Source organism: Ciona robusta, chromosome 5, assembly GCF_009617815.1.
Source record: "Ciona robusta chromosome 5, ASM961781v2".
Lineage (NCBI taxonomy): Eukaryota > Metazoa > Chordata > Ascidiacea > Phlebobranchia > Cionidae > Ciona > Ciona robusta.
The window spans coordinates 5,408,938-5,427,215 of NC_143239.1; the positions used below are offsets into that span (position 1 = coordinate 5,408,938).

Genomic DNA, 18,278 nt, shown 5'->3' on the forward strand with positions numbered 1-18,278 from the left:
AATAAAGAATAACTACTAAAGTTTCATATGTTTGTGTACAATCTTAACATGAAAAAATTAAATTTAATCTTAGATTTAAAACCCTAGCATACTCTGTAACTCTGTTTAAAGCCAGTCAGCCACACAATATTAAACATTATACCATACTTAGAACATCATCCACCATTACAATAAGAGCACAGTGCGAACAAAGGAAGATGCAAAACTTGCTTTCCTCAACATCATATTTAAGTGGAAGACATTTGGTTCAGCTTTCTTTGAAGTTAGAGTAAGTGTTACTGCCTCAATGTATTTTTAAAACTACATGGTATAATAGAAAATGTTGACCTACATCGCAGGTCTCCTATATTCTGTTGTGTAGGTTCTTACCAATACTAAATACTATATACATTGCACTCAATTTGGCTGCTCTTGTAATTACTGAATGCATACGAATAAAGGTTCCTGTGTTTAATATTAAATATATTTGCAGCAAACAACCGAGCCCAGCTATCCTGAGAACCTGATCATTGCTATTAACAAGCATGGAGTAAGCCTCATTGACCCCAAGACCAAAGCGGTACGCTGTTCAACTCAACTAAAATTTCTATGGTGTTTGCTGAAAGTTTCCATTTTTGAAAGATGCTGAAAGTTTTCATTTTTTTATTGTAGTTTTTTTAAACTTCTTAGATCACTGATGCTGGTTTATACCATAATGTTTGAAATAAAAGTTGTGTTACATATGGGCTTTTTAGCTTTTTTTAGTTTCCCAGAATTGTTTCTTTTCCTCAGATTCTTGTAACATACCACTTTGCCAACATAAGTAACTGGAGCAGCGGTAACAGTTATTTCCATATGTCAATTGGGAGTCTGGTGAAGGGAAATAAACTTCTTTGTGAAACCACATTGGTTAGTTCAACTTTTTTTTTAAATAATTGAGATTAAAAATAGTGAATTAAATGATGAAGAGCTTGTAAACAAAAGTATTATGTAAAGATGATTTTTAGTGATGCATAAGCTTATTTAGGTCTTGCACTTACGATTTTAAAACCATATGAAAGAGTAATTTTTTGACACCATTTCAAAAGTACTGTTCTATGCAACTTAAGGAAATCAGTTTTATAAACGAAAGTTTGATTAAAAACGAACTTGATAAAAATAAAAATGTAACTTTTTTTTGAATTGTTCGGATGATATTTGAGAGTTTATCTTTTTTATTGTAGGGCTACAAGATGGATGATTTACTGACTTCATATATCAGTCTTATGCTTAACTTTGTGACAAGAAACAACAAGAGAAAGTTATGACCAACTAAATAATCAAAAAGCTAAAAATAGTTTAAAATCTTGGAGATCTTTTCCAAGATTGGCGGTTTGTGTGTATTCTATATATATGGGAAAGGTGATTGATTGTAACTAGCCTTAAAGTAAAGTTTGGTTGTTTTCTTTATGTACCATAGAAGGCTGTTTGCGATCTAAAACTCTGTGATTTCAATATAATTATTTTCCTGTACAGAGCTTTATTGTGTTAATTTATTCTATATTTTACCTGGTTTCAGCAATAAATAGACTTAATCTTGTTTAATTAACGACATTCCACTGCTAAATACTGCTGCATTTCTTCTTGTGTTGGTAATTTCGCTTGGTTAAATAAATCTTTTTATCAAGAGCCAGAAACATTGGGTGTAAATTAAACCATTGTGTTTTTTATAATTAAATAATTTAAAACAGTAAAAAAAGGGAAACCCAGGAATTAATTTCAGAAGATTAAACATTTTTCTTGGATGTCATTTATTTCTTGTTATAAAGATATTTTTTATAAGGAGGAAAACATTTTTCTAGCACCCATTTAGGCATGATTTAAGTTGCACTGCCAAATGAGTCATTTAATCTTGTTGCACTCGTTTATGTAGCAGGAATGTAGTATAGAGAAGACCAGACGATCGGCGGTATTTATCTCAGTAACCATAAGGAACGGATTTGTTTTTTTGGCACTTGTTTTTGCGGATTAATTAGATTTCGATTGAGATATCATAAAATTTACGTAACACAAACCACGAGAAAACTCGTCGAGTTATTTTTTTACAACAAGCAAGTCACAGTTTCAAGTATTCCCAGAACTGAAAGAGACAGCTTTTTTCGCTGATTTACTTGTTTTCGCCGATTAGATAACGGTAAAATTGCGTAAACATTTATGTAACAAAAATCACGCTATTTTAATCAGCAAACGCGTTTTCTATGGTAAAATAACATTTGGACGCCTAAAATATGTTAAAGAAAAGCAGTCTATATAAATTTCTAACAAAAAAAGAACAATTACAATACGCGTGGCAGAATTTTTCACGGATTCTGCGTGAGGACCGTGCCCGACGGCGGTTGTACGTGCCGTGCGTCAGAGTCGTATAAACACCGAGTAGTCCAACTGCCGTCTATGTGTGTCCAAAATAGAGCAAAAGTGGTGACTTTTACAATGGGTTTAAACGAACTTGTTAAGTTTTGTTTGTGTTTTCCTATTGTGGGAAGGTGTAAAACAGCTTCTATTTACCTTACCAAACATTTTTTTTAAAAAATGTATAAATTTAGCCGCATTAAATGACTAAAATGTCGCAAATCAACCGCTTCTAATTCTAATTTTTGACTTTTTTTGACACAGAAAACAAATAACACATGTTTTTTACATTTTTCAACCTTTAAATTTGTTTTTAGGCCCAAGTTTTTCTGTAATTTACCGAAAAACATACATTTTCCCTATACCTACTGTGTTATTTTGGAACCAAATTGCCGTTCAATTTGTGTTTTACGTAACAATGGGTTGGACTACTCGGTATTTCTATGGCTCTGCCGTGCGTCGTCTTTGCGACAGCCAGCCTTTAACGGCGTCAAGCTGTCCATTGATCCAATCTGAGAGCTTACATAATGCGCGAGAATAAAAGAAGAAGGGAAACGTCATGTCGATGATTCACTCTCGTTCTCAAAAGCGAGTTAAAGCTAAGGGAACTTTAAGCACAGGGAGCTGTGTTAGTGCAAACAAAGGGTAAGGGAAGTTGATACGAGGTATGTTTCATACGGTCTACTGAAACAGGGAGTTTGTGAAATAATTGTAATACAGGTGTACCGGTCGCCTTCAAATCGTACACGTATTACTGTATTGATATATTATTTTAGAGTTATTACCTGTCTAAGTCTTTGTCACAAGGACTAATCATTGTAGTATGGGACCTGGTTTAATTTTATAATAAATTTAAATATACAGGTATTCAAAACATACATAGGGGAAATATTTTGAAAAAGAGTGGTTCATTTGTCGCTGGACATGTCGTTTTCATATCCAACCAATTGTATGCCAGTTGGGGAGATACAGAACAACATGAACGGGTATGTAGAATATAGCATATCTATATTTAAATTGTTTGTTTTTCTATTGTAAAATAAGTTCATCATTTTATAAAACATTCGCAATGAAAATAGTGGCCAGATTGTGGATAAAGAATAGCATGAAAAAATAGGTTCAAACCTCGCTAAGTTTAGTAGATTTCAAAGAAAAAAATTCATATAGTTTGTTACTAATCATACATTATAAAACGTTAATAAATAGTTGCTTTTTAAATGTATTTTCTATTCTATATGGGTGAGGCCTAAGGCCATATGACGGGCCTTGTTAAAAAACAAGTATAGGCCAGAGTTAGAGCTTACACCCACAGCATTACACTCACATTCGTAAATATATATTCTAAATTTAGGTCCATTATATCAGCCCTATAAAACCTGAATAAATTAAAACGCTTTGTCTTTACTATGTCATTGAGGGTTGAGGTCACTCCTATATAATTATCTCCTGAAATCCATTAACTATTCATCCATGTTTTTAGTCAACACGAAGAGCAACTGAATAATTTATGCAGCGGGGATCAAGAACGAGAAGATGCAGAGGAAAGGTTGAACTTGTTATCAGGTAAACAAACATTAAATTTTCTGCATTGATATTTAGTAAAGGCTACCTGTTGATGCATATACTTTGCTGCTATAGTAAAGAATATTGATCAACAAGTTTGTTTTTCCAGTCCTTATTTTATCGTACCTGTAAATGGCTTAGATTTTTGTCACTCATTTGGCATCCTAACTCGGTGGTATGATGAATGATGATCATTTACATAAATAGGATTGAGTAATGGGCCGACTCTCTAGCCTGATTATGGGTACCCATGACTGTCACACTGATTGAAAATATTTACACACACACTAAATAAAAATTCACAATAGTTTACTTCATATTTTCTGGCGTTGAACTTATAACAATCTGCCAGTAATTTCTGTTACTCCTGGGGCTCATACACCTGTCTTTCATATCTTCACACTGATAACTTCCTGTTTAGCTGCATGCAGCCATAGCCAGCAATGACATATAACATAACACAATTGTCTAACCCCCCTTGAACTGTTGTGAACCATGGTACTAAGGACATCATGATGTTATATTGCATTTTACATTCTAATACACGGAGGCTAAAGCTGGTTTATTTGGTTTAAAATACGTTAGATTTGTTTTTAAAAAATTTGTTTAGTGTGTTAAACTATTTTTGCCTTTTTGAAAGTTTGGCACCTATACAAGAGGCTAGCCAAAGGTAAGGGAGGTCAATAGGGGGTCTGAAACCCTTCTTCTTTTGTAAAAATAAGGCATGAAATAAACGTGCTTCATTGGGCTACACATTTCATTTGGATATTTTTAAATTTCTTTTGCATGATTTTATTTGCGTCATTTTCATCCAAGATTTTATCGATGATGGAGAGGAAATGGAAGAAGAATTGGAAGAGGAAGAAGATGAGAGTGATAACTCTGATCCCGAGTCCCCATCCATACAAGATCCCAATGTTGCTGGTGAATGCAGTGCTTCCAATGAAAATGGTGAAAAAACTCAGAAAAACAATGAAATAAATGGCAACACTACGACTAAGAAAAGGCGTCGCAAGAAAATAGACCCAAACAAAAGAAAGAAGATTCGGTAATATTGAGTTTTAACTTTTAATATAACAATAAAATGTGAGTGTAATTGAAACTAGATAGTGACATTTTAATATACATTTTGGATTCCCTAGCTTGTTTGCACTTCACAATTCCAGTTTCTGTTTGCTCTGAATGTTTACTTTATCTTTATACCTTGATGGTGTAACTCAACTAGGACTACCTGTATGCTAATTTTTTAGTTGAAGCTTAACTGCTACAAATCTCAGTTTTATTCCATACGCCATAGTTTTGCCCCTGCTGATTTCCTCACCAAAAGACTGCTAATTGAAGTTCTAATTTTTTTGCAATATTTTCGCAAATTATTAAAAAAAATTACAGGCATAAATACCTGCATGCGAATCTATGTTATGTTTTAATAAAGTAGACAGGTGTTAATTGTCTGTGACGTAGTTCAACCCCCCACATAGTATTAAAAGGTAAACAATTTGCTTTTAATGACCTGTCACCAGTGGTAAAACTAAGCCATGGGAGCCACTTTGCACCTGTAGACCTGTTTATTATCAGCTATGGGTGTTTATTGAAAAAAACTCATTTGTTTGTCAGCAATCATTTACTTAGTCATTGTGACTTGACTATTTATTAAAATACATATCAAGTGTTGTTCCCGAGTAAAACATTACTCAGACCTACACATGAGTGGTATGATAGTCATGCACTCGTGTTATTAAAGCTATCGTTACCCGGCTACACAAAGATAAATAAGTTACATTCATTTATTCATATTTTTTAACTAAAACTATTAGAAAATATTTTTCCATATTACTTTATTTAAACATACAAAAATTATTAGAAAAATGTTCACTGAGGACAAACTGAACACGGATACTCTGCTTGCGATGAAAGAAGAAGAATCCAGGATGAAAAGAATCGAGGAGCAAGCCCACAACCGTGTTATACAACAGGTTTTTATCACATTAACAAAAGCCTAGGACTAATTTTTCCGTGTAACGTTTTATATTTTACATAAAATAATTTATAGTTTCGTACCTATGTGTAAATCAACTCGCTGTTATGTGTTAACACTTCACCTTTATTAAGTAGGCCTATTAAAACTTATTACTTTTATTTCATATGACACTATTACTTTTTATTGAATTTTATTACATTGTTTTTTTTTTACAAGTAATTACTAATTATCCAGTCAAATACCCATTTAAATTGAAGGTACCTGGTAACTATGTTTGCACAAGATGGTGCAACAAGTCACGTGTGCTTCCTCTGTCATTTAAAATCTCACACACTCTATTTATAACGACCCATTGACTAATTCATTACTGAGACCAACACAGTTTTAATACACTTTGTCTTAAAAGTTGATTAAAAGTATCATTCTAGTCTTAAGACAAAATGGAGATTTCTCGCTGGCCAATACCTAAATATTTTTAATTTTAACATGCTATACTGACAGCATAAAATGCCAATTTTGTTAATATTAAAATTATGCTAATTTTTTAATTAACAATTGAAATTTTTTAGCAAAGATATTCAGTAAAAAAATTACTTAAATTTTCTTATACAGCCAAAAATCACCCAAAGATACCAAAATAATACAACAAGCCATTCATATCTTGCTAGTTTGTTGGAAAGTGTTCCACCTACCAAAACTCCAAGTACAGGCATGCCTTCATTGCAGCCACCCCCAATAAAAAAGTCTGGTAAGTAACAAATTATTTTTATTGTTTTTAGTGGTTTTTAACTTTTATTATCAAACCTTAGTTTAGGTTCTGAGTAAAAGCATTGTGTTTTTTAGGTCATCCTATGGTTAAATATAGTTACACTTATATTAATCAAATGTTCCTAGTTAGCTTTTTTAGTCATTAAGCATATTACCAACAACCAGGGTGATAATCTTCTGCTGATTTCCGCCTTTTTCGGTCAAAAAGGTGATTGCGGTATTTTAGTCTTTACGTGCGTGGTAGATTCATAGTTTAACTTTTAAAGTTTAGGTTTTTTAGCATTTTTCTTTTTAATTAAGCTCCAATCTTATCCCTGATTATTTGATATTTTGATCTCCAGCGGATGTGATCTGCATTAGTAGTGACAGTGAGGAGGAAGAAGAAAAATCAGCGATCAACATAAGTTCCGATAGTGATGATGATGTCATTTGTACCGGGGAGGTTCAGAATGAAGAACGGGAAGAAATGGATGTTAATAACTGGTAAGAGAAAAAAGGTGTTTTTAAGATAGGTCAGCTTGTTATTGGTGGCAATTTATGTATTTGTAAAAAATACGAAAGGAAAATTTTTTCTGTGGTTTTCAGCAGTTAAAAATTACAAAAAATTGAAATATCTTGAAAATAACTTATTTGTTCTCACTTCCCAGTGGTATGCATGTGGAAGATTCCATGAATCAACCAGATGATCAGGGAAGAGTCCTCGTCAATGTGAATCGTCCTCCAACTGAACCAGAGATCTTCCTTTCTCCTCAACTGGCAAGATCAGTGTTGCCACACCAGGTAAAACTTATGGCAGTGATGACCAAGTTTTTATTAGAAATTATTATTAATTCTTCAGGGGGCAAAGTTTATTGATACTAATTTGAAAAACTGCTTAAGGTTGTGAACCTTTTTTTTCTAAATTTTTTCTAAATATATATATATAGTGAGAGACTGAGAGGTTTTTTTTCTGGAATTTTTTTCAAGATTGTCATAGGTTTGGTAATGGAAAGAAGACTACCAATAAACTTATGACCTAGAACAAAATTTCATAAAATAAACAGCAATATTAACCTCAGATTGGAGGAATTCGTTTCATGTTTGACAACATAGTAGAATCTCTCACCCACTTTGAGAAAAGCCCAGGATTTGGTTGTATACTTGCCCATTCTATGGGTCTTGGGAAGACACTACAAGTCATCTCTTTTATCGATATCTTTCTACGCTACACGACAGCACGCACAGTTCTCTGCGTGGTTCCGGTTAGTTTTTTGTTTTGTAACAAGAATTTGTAACCTATGTAACAAGAAATTGTAACAATTGATTTTTATTGTAAATTTTTATATTTTCTGTTAAAGAATATTTTACATTAATTAGAACCTTAATTTTTAATTATGAATAAAGAGTTTTTTAATAATAATGTTTAATTATTAATTAAGTGTTTTTTACATTAATTAACAATAAATATATATGTATCAACTTATACACCTATTTTAGATAACATTTTCCATTTTGAACACCTAATTTCCTATGTTACATAATCAAAAGTAATGTGTCTTACATAGTAGCACAAACTGCATGTTATTTAACACAACACCTGCCTGTTACGTAAGCATCCGCGGGACCACAGGCAGGGCCTATTTAAACCCAAGAATTAATAGATTTTCCAATAAATACAAAATAACAAAAACAGTTAATACTGATCAATATTTTCCTATGCACGTGCTTGAATGCCACGTGCCGTTTGTTTTTTCTCCTTTCGTTATTCTTATCTAACCAAAAAATCAACAAGATTTAGTCAGTCTTATCTTGTTATATATAAAACATATAATTACTGTGGTTTCTATTTATATTTTCAGCAATGGTGTTATTATGTTTAAAAGGAAACTATTTCACATCAAAAATAACTTAGCTCAAATTTTTTCAGTTTATATTTATTATATATATATTAAATATTTTTACAAAACTTGCATTTAAACCTAGTAGCTTAGCCAAACGAGGCATTAAAACAAGTTTCATGTTAAAAGTTTAATGATCATAAAGTGCCATTTCCCCCATATACAGGTTAACACTCTAATGAACTGGGTATCTGAGTTTGAAATGTGGTTACCGACGGAAGCAAAGTCGGAAAACTCGAGTGATTTCTCCCCCCGGCCGTTTCGTGTTCATCTACTGTGTGATAACCACAAAAATATTGACTCTCGGTGAGTTTGTGTTTTATTAGAGTTAGGGAAAGATGGGACACCTTCCGTTTCTTTTAGTAGTAAACAAAAAACCTTCATAAAATTATAAAACCATATCCTCACGACTCCCATAGACGTTGGTAAATGTTTAAAACAAGATCAGGGTATTTGGATAATGTGCTAAGGGTGGCCCGTCCCTACTATATAAAACAACCTATGAAAACTACCGTGCTATAATTACAAAAATATTGACTCTCTGTAACTGAGTAGTGTTATTGCAGCTTAACATTTTCCCGCATTTATTTTGGGTATGGTATTAAAATATTCGGTGGTTTTTGGTTTTCCACCACACTTACATAAGCCTCTACTTAAATGCGTTATGTAAGGAATAAAATGTGGGAGCATCACACTGGCAGTAGACTGTATTCTACATTTACATGTTTTTAATTATGTTATGAGTGTAACTGTACTTTAACAATGTCACTTCAAATTTTACTAAAAATTACACATGACCCTTACCTGAAGTAGTCAACTTATTTATTACCTATTTAAAAAACGCAGATCAAAGGTAGTCAGTGAATGGTACACGCATGGTGGAGTGCTTTTACTTGGTTATGAGATGTATCGTCTTCTTACAAGTCGTAAACCAAGGAAGAAAAAGGCAAAGAAACCGAGCAAATCTAAATCATCAATGGTGATTGATGTAGAAGAGGAAGACAGACTTTCTTCTTTATCAGCAGGTAGTGTAATGTTTACAATGTAGTCAGAATTCCTATTCTAGTTTTTCTTAAGGTAGTTTTTGTTTCTGAGTAACCTCAACACTCTTAAAGTGATATTTTTAAGTAATTCTTGGACAAATAGTCTTAAAATATATTCTATTTTTTTAAGGTAATTTATGGACCAATAGTCGTATTAATTATTATTAGGTTTTTCTTAGGTATTAATGAACTTGTTTCTACACATACTGGTTTGTGTCTTGACTTTACTTATGTAATTGTTGTTATATAATAAGTTCCACACAGTTTGAAACATAATAACATATGCAAAACTTTAGGGGTTAACACTTTTGAAACAGATGTGAAATATTTTTACCACCGCTATTTTTTCTTAAATAGCTTTTACTCTGTTAGGTGTCTATACAAACTGAAACAAGCAGAGTTAAACGACTATTACTACAACTGCATTTTAACAATATCACTCCAGATTTTACCAAAATTTAAAAAATCACGCTTATACATTAGACAACATACTTGTACCAGTATCTAGCTTTGATCCCAGTATCCTACATTCTATTAAATGCACAAACCAATTAGCCAACAATAGCCAGTTAATCTTAACCATTACATACAGGCATGCAGGACAGTCTTCTCCAGCCCGGCCCTGACCTGATAATATGTGATGAAGGCCATAGGATAAAGAACAGCCATGCCAGTATATCACAAATGTTAAAGAACGTCAAAACTAGAAGAAGGGTCGTTCTTACTGGTTATCCTCTCCAGGTAAAATTCCTTTTGATTTATATGTATATATTTAAGTTATGTAGGCCGATTATGTAAAGTATTTAGCTTTTAATGAAAAATTGTTTGTTTTTTGCATAGAAAATGGGGTTGTGTATTTTTGACTTGTTAATAAGAATGTTAAACTATTGTACAAATACCACATGTCTATTAGAATCAATACCAGTTATCAATTCATGTACAATGTGTCAGATTAAAAAAACATTACATAAATTAATAACCTTAGTTTACATTGTTTGGACAAATCCAGAACTGACCATAAAATGCATGTTTTATGTACTTATCTACACAAAAAATCTCATACACTAACCACCCATATGTTAACCATATACAACCCACTTTACAGAACAACCTGATAGAATATTGGTGTATGGTGGATTTTGTGCGGCCCAATTTTCTGGGTACAAGGCAAGAGTTCTCCAACATGTTCGAACGTCCCATCTCTAATGGACAGTGTAAAGACAGTACAGTTGCAGATGTTAGGTTGATGAGATTCAGATCTCATGTACTGCATAGTCTACTGAAGGGATTTGTACAAAGACGGTAAGTTTTTTAATGTATACACCACTTATCTTGTAACAGAATATTAAACTTAAACGTGTGAATTTAGTTTAAAGTTATACGCATTTATAAATATTTAAACAAACTGTTGTATACATTTTTTTATTTTACACAATTAAATTTAAAATTACAGGTTTTTTTTTATTAATATTTAAAAGAAATATTTTATTTTAAGAAAACAAAACGATTTTTTTAATACTTTCTAAAGCACCTTAAACTATCTTTTTGATCTCTAGATCTCACTCTGTCCTCCAGAAGACTCTTCCTCACAAGGAAGAGCATGTTTTGATGATCCGTTTGTCACAGTGGCAGAAAAAGTTATACAACACGTTCATTAAACAAAAGATGGAAGGAGGGTCAGGAAATTGGTGTAGCTCAGCAAATCCTATTAAAGCTTTCTCTGTATGCTGCAAGGTAAACAGTCAAACTTTTTCATGTTTACTTCTTAATATTATTTAGTTTTTTTCTAATTTTGGCCCAAAATCAGTTTTAAAATAGCTAATGTTATTCTCCTGCTTTGGGAGTGGAAAATAAATTACTGTTACCAAAAAATACTTAACATTTTATTCCTTAATACTGTATAAGTTTTTGCTAATTTTTCAATTTTCAAAACTACAGTATTGTTTCAGTTTTATAAAACTAATTTTTTTTTTTTTTGAAAAATTAGTTACATCCATTTTTGCTCCAGATCTGGAACCATCCAGACGTCCTGCATCGAACTGTCCTCCAGAAGACTGACTTGCAATCCAACGGAAGTGAACTCCTTGATGCAGACTTTGATCTTCCGGACCTCAACGTGGACTCTCCATCCAGGAAATTAAAACAACTTCCTAAAACGTAAATTATGTTTTGTTAACAGTTTAAACTACTTTTCCATACTATATGATATATATGCTGGCTATCTGTATGTAGTTTCTGCGTGTATCTCGTTAAATATTTTGTTTGTGTGTTGTAAGTTAGATCAAATGCCCAATGGTTAATTTTTGCTTAGTGTAGCGAAGGAATGGCGGTTGTTATAACACTGGTGTTCTTTTTTATACACCTTGTGCTCACTTGTATGTTACCACATAGGTAACCTTGTTGGTATATATTTTTTTGGAGTTATCACTTAATTTTAAACACACACAACTATACTCCAGCAGTGAGAATCCCACCAGCTTAGCAAACACTGTGCAAACAAACGCTGTTGGCCCTTTTTCTGCTGACAAACCTGAAAGTAGTTTAGATTGGGTAAGTTGGAATTTCTTTCATTGAAAAACAAAATTTCTGCATAAAACTGTCCAATTCTGTCTAATAATTTGAAAAAATAAAATAATCGCCAATATGTTTATGGCTTGTACAAACCATTCATTTTCTGCAAAACATTTTCATAATTAACCTTTGGAATATTGGGCCAAATTTGGTTTAAATCGCATGTCCTTCACATCAACATAGTATATAACCATTGAATCACATTACATTATTGCATATAAAAAATGCATGAATGACGTACATAGGCAGACTGTGTGTTGGGAACTAAGTAAACCACATAGAATACAACAATACTATCTATAAAGTCAAGCTTTTACTCATATTCTTATACCCTACCATCCAATAGGCAAAGGAGCTTCTCACCGGTTACACTCCTGGAAAAGTTGAATTTTCCGGAAAGATGGTCGTCCTTATGAAGATCATCAACTCATCAATTGAGTCGGGAGACAAGATCCTCGTCTTTAGTCAATCTCTGAGCACTCTCTCGCTCATCGAGGAATTTTTATCAAACCAGTACATCCCTTTTCAGGACCCTCACCAAATTTCAAGGTAATATTTGTCTTTTTTTACAATTTTATGATTTTCCTTTTTAACTTTTTATTTTTTTATCTACCAAACATAACTTTTATGTTAAATTTTCCAGTGTTGCGCTTCTAAAAACAGTTTTCTTACTTTCCACAGTAAATGGTGCAAGAATGAATCTTACTTCCGATTAGACGGCAACACTCATTCAGCTGACAGGGAAAAGATGATCAACCAATTCAACAATCCTGAGAATAAAAAGCTGTGGCTATTTCTACTTTCAACAAGGTAAAAGTAACTTTTCTACATTTGATTGACTCTTCAGTGCCCAATTTAAATATTTGTTTTTTTAGTTAGTTATAACTTCTTTAAATTTTTTTAATTAGTTGTTTAAGCTTTCTAGTTACTTGTTTAAATATTTGTTTATTTAGTTATTTGTAAAATATTTCTTTCTTTCTTTTCATTATTTTGTTATGCAGTTCTTTTCAAATTATTCAGTTAATTTAAGTTTTAATTTCCAAAATTAAATTCCCACCCATCCCACAAACAGAGCCGGTTGTCTTGGCATCAACCTCATCGGTGCCAACAGAGTTGTGGTGTTTGATGCCTCTTGGAACCCGTGCCACGACGCACAAGCCGTGTGCCGCGTCTACCGTTATGGCCAACAAAAGACATGTCATATTTACAGGTTAGTAGAATGTTTTTATTGTTTTGGGGTAGCCTTGTGTCTATGGTATTAAAAATTGCTTTTAAAATGTCCTAAAGCAATTTGTTGGACTTGATTTTTGTTGTTACGTATTTAATAGTACTTGTTCCTGACTGTTATTTCGTTTTGAGATTCATCATACTTCATGGGCACTAGATCTGGGTCAGATTCACAGAAATTTTAATAAAGCTTGTATATATTTTTTCTTAATCTAACACCTTTTTCTGTTACATTTTTATTGGTTTGCTCTATTGTTTGTTAGGGTTGTTTGTCAACCTCATTAAGCTTAACTTTAAGAACCGCTTTATACACCGCTGAGATATGTAACATACAAGTATACATGTTGTACAAAGTGTTTTCCCCCCAGACTTGTTAGTGATCAGTCAATGGAAAAGAAAATTTACGACCGACAAATTTCAAAACAAGGAATGTCAGGTAAAAAATATTAATTTAAAATTATTAAATATAATATTAATAGAGAATTTTTGTACAAACAAAATTTAAAAATATTTTATTCGAAAATGTGCATTTTATGAGGTCTGCAGTTGATGTACAAAAATGTTTATTAAAACAATTTCTGCATGCTTTTGTTTTTTTACCTAAACAAATATTTTATTAAGAAAGCAGAACGCAGATAAAAAATACAATAAATAAAAAAAACACAAAAAAACAGAAACTTTAAGCTTAAGCAGATCACACAAAGGCAAAAATGTTGATAAAAAAAATAAATCAAAATTATTTTCATATAGATCGTGTAGTCGACAAGTTAAATCCAACGCAAGTCTTCTCAAAACAAGATGCAGTGAAACTGATGGAATATAGCGATATAGAGCTTCCCCCTGTTGATTTATCCGACTTACAAGAGTTTATGGATGATCCTGTGCTACTTGCTACCTGTCAGGTAGGATAATATTATCTTTAAACTAAAATTCGATTCATTTAAGTTTTTGTTTTTCTATCGATAGGTTTGTAGTAGTTTAAATTTGTGTGCCCATTTTTGTTGTACATTTTTTTATCTTTTATATTTTTCTTAGATTGTACACAAGCCCCGAAACCTGGGGTAAATTTTCTGTGCTGCATTAATTAGTAAACATTAGGACCAATAAGTTAGAATTGTTTCACGGAATTATGTATAACTATTTCTGCCTTTCCTGCATTTTAAAAAGTTTTGCAGCTACATTTAAAAAGTTTTAACCCTACATTTAAAAAGTTTGGAACTTAAATTTAAAAAGCTTAGGACCTATATTTAAATAGTTTGAACCCCAAGTACCCCTAACATAACCCCTACATACACCCCACAGCACTGTGGCCACTGGTTGACGAAGAAACCTTTCTTCCACGAATCTCTTTTACTTGACTGCAAGAACCAGCGACTCACCAAAGCCGAGAAGCGAGCTGCTCAGAAAAGTTACGAGCGAGACAAGCTTGCTTCTGCTGCCTACAACTACAGGTAGCTTTTGTTAATCGAATTTTATCTACATTTTTTTAACATTTTGTAATCATTTATACATTTTTTCGCTTTATTGTAATTTTTGAACTTTTTTTTTCAAATTGTTTTTTTCGCACTTAATTTCACTTGAGCCCAATAATTTAATTGCGAAATATTTCATCTACAAATCCTTAATTAAACACACAGTTCACCATATTAATGGTGGACATTTATATTACAGGCTGTCTTTAAATTTATAGTTAAGTAAAAATGATTTTTCACAGTCGACCATCTTACGCAAACTTCTACTCTGGTAAGAATGGATCGTCACAACCACCGACCACACAATCTTCATTCCTTCCTAGGAACAAAAGGTAAGTGAACAAAACATGGAATTTATTTAGCTGTACCCAGCGTAACACTTTTTTATATCGTGAAAATATTATATATATATGAAAATCCTAAATCATGAAAATGTTATATCGTGAATATCTCATATCGTGAAAAATGAAAATTTCATATCATGAAAATCTCGTATCACGAAGATTTCATATCATGAAAACCTCTTATCATAAAATGCTCATTTTCCCCACAGTTCCACTTTCCCCTCCAACCCAAAATTTGGACAAGGAACCCCAAAACCAATTGCCAACGTCCGCCCCATGCAATCCACCCCCATGCCAATGAAGCTACAACCTAACCAACCTAATGGGCAGGTAAGGATATTTTCTATATTTTTATTTTTAAGTAACTGAATAAAAATAATTCAAACAATTTTAAGTGAAATATTTTATTGAAATTAAAAATCAAAAATTTGTCAGTTCTCCAAAAAAATGTTTTTTTATTAAAGTTTTATAATTTTTTAATTGATTTTTTTTCATTTAATTTTTATCATGTTCCAGACTCCTGGAGGAAACATGTGGTTGTACCAGAAGGCAGGTATCAGAGTACAGAAAGTTGTTGCTACTGAGAGCATTCCTCTTCCTCCTAACCCTGCATCCGATACTCCGGGAGGACGTAACTGCATCAGTGCAGGTTTGTTGGGAGTTTGAATGAAAATATAAACTTGAGAGTTTTTAATTAAGCTGTTACATGTAACATAACACGACATAATTTTATTTATCTCTTCGAAAACTATAGTGAAGATCATGCTATTTGAAGAATAAAGAGAAGGGAATTAACAGCAAAAAAAACAGTTGTTAAAACATGCTATCAATATAAAGTGTCGGAAACGGTGTCAGTTAAATATCAGGACTGTTGTACCAAAATACATGTCTGTGTAAACTTTGGGTTGTAAATTCAGCTATATACTAAATATCTCTCCTAATAAGACTACCCACAAAGTTACATATTAAACAAAACAACCATGTTATAACCACTGCATTCTCCATGCCATGTCAGTATAAAATCAGTTGCATTAAAAATAAAATATTTTGAACACAGGTGAGACAATCTGGGTAATTCAGGGCAAGAAAGGAACTTACATACGAACTTACGCTGGTCGCATATTCGCAGTCCGTCCGAATGACGCAGCAAGATTCACGCGACTTGCTTCACCTACTCAACCTGATAATAATACACTGGTATGCAGAGTAAAATTCTTTGTTTGTTTAATATATTCCCATCACCAACGCTGTGGTGAAGTGAATAGCACCCTGAATTGATCAATGTTGTTTAAATAATAACTAACATACATCACTTTATCCACAGATGCCAGCACAAGGTTTTGTCTCTCAACCAACCAGTCAACCTTCTTTTAAACCAAACAATCCATTTCCTACTTCCAACCAGTGAGTATTTATATATTTATCTTAACTCTAACTTTTAACATAATATATGCAATACATATATCTGTTGCTATAGTAAAGTGCCTAGCACATCTGCTTCTTCTGGTCAGTGGTTTCAGGTTTGCACACTGCTACTATTGCTGCTACCATTAGCTTGTGTGCTTGGACGTCTGCAAATTGTCAGCCAAACATTCCAAAACAAAAAACCTACCAAAAATAATCACCCACAAAGTTGGTAACTCGTAAGCGGGCATGAGTTGTATGATACATAACACGCATGTTATAGTGACTTCTGAATAAAACACCTGTGCTCAAGTTGCATTCATTCATTACCCACATTTTAATTTTACTACTCGTTCTAGATTCCCCACATCAACCACAGACTACATGTCACCCCTCCCCTACGACAGCGGACCCAGCTACACCCAAGCCCCAATGTACATGGGTCCATCTTACCCCAACATTAATCCCACCCCTTCTACCCCCCAAGCGATGCACATGCCTTCTTATATGTCAGAACCGAACCTACAAAACACCTCCAGTTCCAACCAAATCCCCTCCTGGAGTCAATCAGATACAAATTACGATTTTCCCCATCATCCCACGACCAGTACTATGGATCCAACACCGTTAGTAAGTCAGGATATTTTAGACGATTTACTAAGCAGATAGCCTAGTTAGAACAGCCTCAAACTGATAGCTGAATGTAATTTCATATATCATAATCAAAAGTGTGATATTCACACTTATTTTGATAGATGTGCTTTCGCGTTTTTGTTTTAGTTGCTATATGCTCTATATTCTATAGGGTTGCCTGCTTTTTGGTCTTGTGTAAAAATAACGTATATTTACATTTCCGATACGTCTTCAATGCGATTTACTTTACACGCACTGTCCACGGCACTGCCTGGTAACATTTTAAATCAGTCCCTTTTTTTTTGTTTCTTTTGAATCAGAACTTTCCCACACCCAACTTTTCAGCTAGCGCAGTATTTTATTTAAGGATAATTTTTATTTTTGACGATTTTAGATCATAATGTTCCGCTTTTTAATATCGCAACCAACTTAATAATGAGTTTTCTTTCAGACGAACTATACCTATGATCTATTACAGTCCTTTCTTGTACCTTAGGCGCTATTTTCCGACAGCTTTTGGCCACAGCGCGTATAGTACTGCCTTACCAATCATGTTGTATATGACCCTGTACATGAAATCGTACGTGTAGAACTTTTCAATTGAAATTGATGTAAATTTTCGCTGTGGGACATCACTTTCGTTAGCAGCCGCAACGAACCATTCCGTTCCCAATGTCGACGTATCTATTTACTGTAAAGTGATTCTCATTTTTCGTAGCACACACGATACCAAATCTGGGTTCCTCGCAGGTTGCAGTAAACTTATATAATAAATTTATTTAAATTTCAACTTTTATTGAACGCAAAGTTGTAACTTGTTTATCTTCGTGTAGCGGGGCAAAGACAGTCGTAGTACGCAGGTTTTTCGTTTTATACACCATTTTTGGGGACTTTTTAATATATGGATGACAATTTAGACAACCGATAAAGAAGCACTGGTTTGAAACAATTGCCATTAGGTATCTTACCCAAAAACACGCCCACAAAATGGTAGCAGGGCCTCGAATTCATAACGTATGGAATCGAGACAA

General features: G+C 33.1%; 2 protein-coding genes across 8 annotated transcripts in view; both read left to right on the forward strand.

Annotated features, from left to right (window-relative positions):
* The window catches only part of LOC149735920 (unconventional myosin-VIIa-like), a 23,946-nt gene extending 22,291 nt beyond the window's left edge, over nt 1–1,655 (forward strand). For all 4 annotated transcript variants that reach the window (XM_089877978.1, XM_089877979.1, XM_089877980.1 and 1 more), the window contains 4 exons: nt 152–268; nt 473–559; nt 772–888; nt 1,203–1,655. In XM_089877978.1, the coding sequence (XP_089734104.1) occupies nt 152–268; nt 473–559; nt 772–888; nt 1,203–1,286 (405 nt within the window). In that variant the 3' untranslated portion in view covers nt 1,287–1,655. The remainder of the gene's footprint in view (nt 1–151; nt 269–472; nt 560–771; nt 889–1,202) is intronic.
* LOC149735921 (helicase ARIP4-like) overlaps nt 1–18,037 on the forward strand; it is an 18,317-nt gene extending 280 nt beyond the window's left edge. Inside the window, exons 1-28 of one of the 4 annotated variants that reach the window (XM_089877986.1) lie at nt 2,859–3,012; nt 3,232–3,353; nt 3,848–3,930; nt 4,747–4,978; nt 5,792–5,903; nt 6,521–6,656; nt 7,018–7,159; nt 7,324–7,456; nt 7,735–7,917; nt 8,720–8,859; nt 9,400–9,578; nt 10,189–10,337; nt 10,702–10,898; nt 11,153–11,330; nt 11,605–11,753; nt 12,056–12,146; nt 12,514–12,716; nt 12,849–12,977; nt 13,240–13,377; nt 13,763–13,830; nt 14,145–14,296; nt 14,697–14,845; nt 15,109–15,198; nt 15,420–15,540; nt 15,727–15,859; nt 16,268–16,407; nt 16,535–16,614; nt 16,974–18,037. In XM_089877986.1, the coding sequence (XP_089734112.1) occupies nt 3,292–3,353; nt 3,848–3,930; nt 4,747–4,978; nt 5,792–5,903; nt 6,521–6,656; nt 7,018–7,159; nt 7,324–7,456; nt 7,735–7,917; nt 8,720–8,859; nt 9,400–9,578; nt 10,189–10,337; nt 10,702–10,898; nt 11,153–11,330; nt 11,605–11,753; nt 12,056–12,146; nt 12,514–12,716; nt 12,849–12,977; nt 13,240–13,377; nt 13,763–13,830; nt 14,145–14,296; nt 14,697–14,845; nt 15,109–15,198; nt 15,420–15,540; nt 15,727–15,859; nt 16,268–16,407; nt 16,535–16,614; nt 16,974–17,283 (3,879 nt within the window). In that variant the 5' untranslated portion in view covers nt 2,859–3,012; nt 3,232–3,291 and the 3' untranslated portion in view covers nt 17,284–18,037. Of the gene's footprint in view, nt 1–2,858; nt 3,033–3,229; nt 3,354–3,847; nt 3,931–4,746; nt 4,979–5,791; nt 5,904–6,520; nt 6,657–7,017; nt 7,160–7,323; nt 7,457–7,734; nt 7,918–8,719; nt 8,860–9,399; nt 9,579–10,188; nt 10,338–10,701; nt 10,899–11,152; nt 11,331–11,604; nt 11,754–12,055; nt 12,147–12,513; nt 12,717–12,848; nt 12,978–13,239; nt 13,378–13,762; nt 13,831–14,144; nt 14,297–14,696; nt 14,846–15,108; nt 15,199–15,419; nt 15,541–15,726; nt 15,860–16,267; nt 16,408–16,534; nt 16,615–16,973 lie in introns of those variants that run through there. The other 3 variants (XM_089877990.1, XM_089877989.1, XM_089877988.1) reach the window with 3 other exon arrangements.
* Nucleotides 18,038–18,278: the final 241 nt, after the last annotated feature.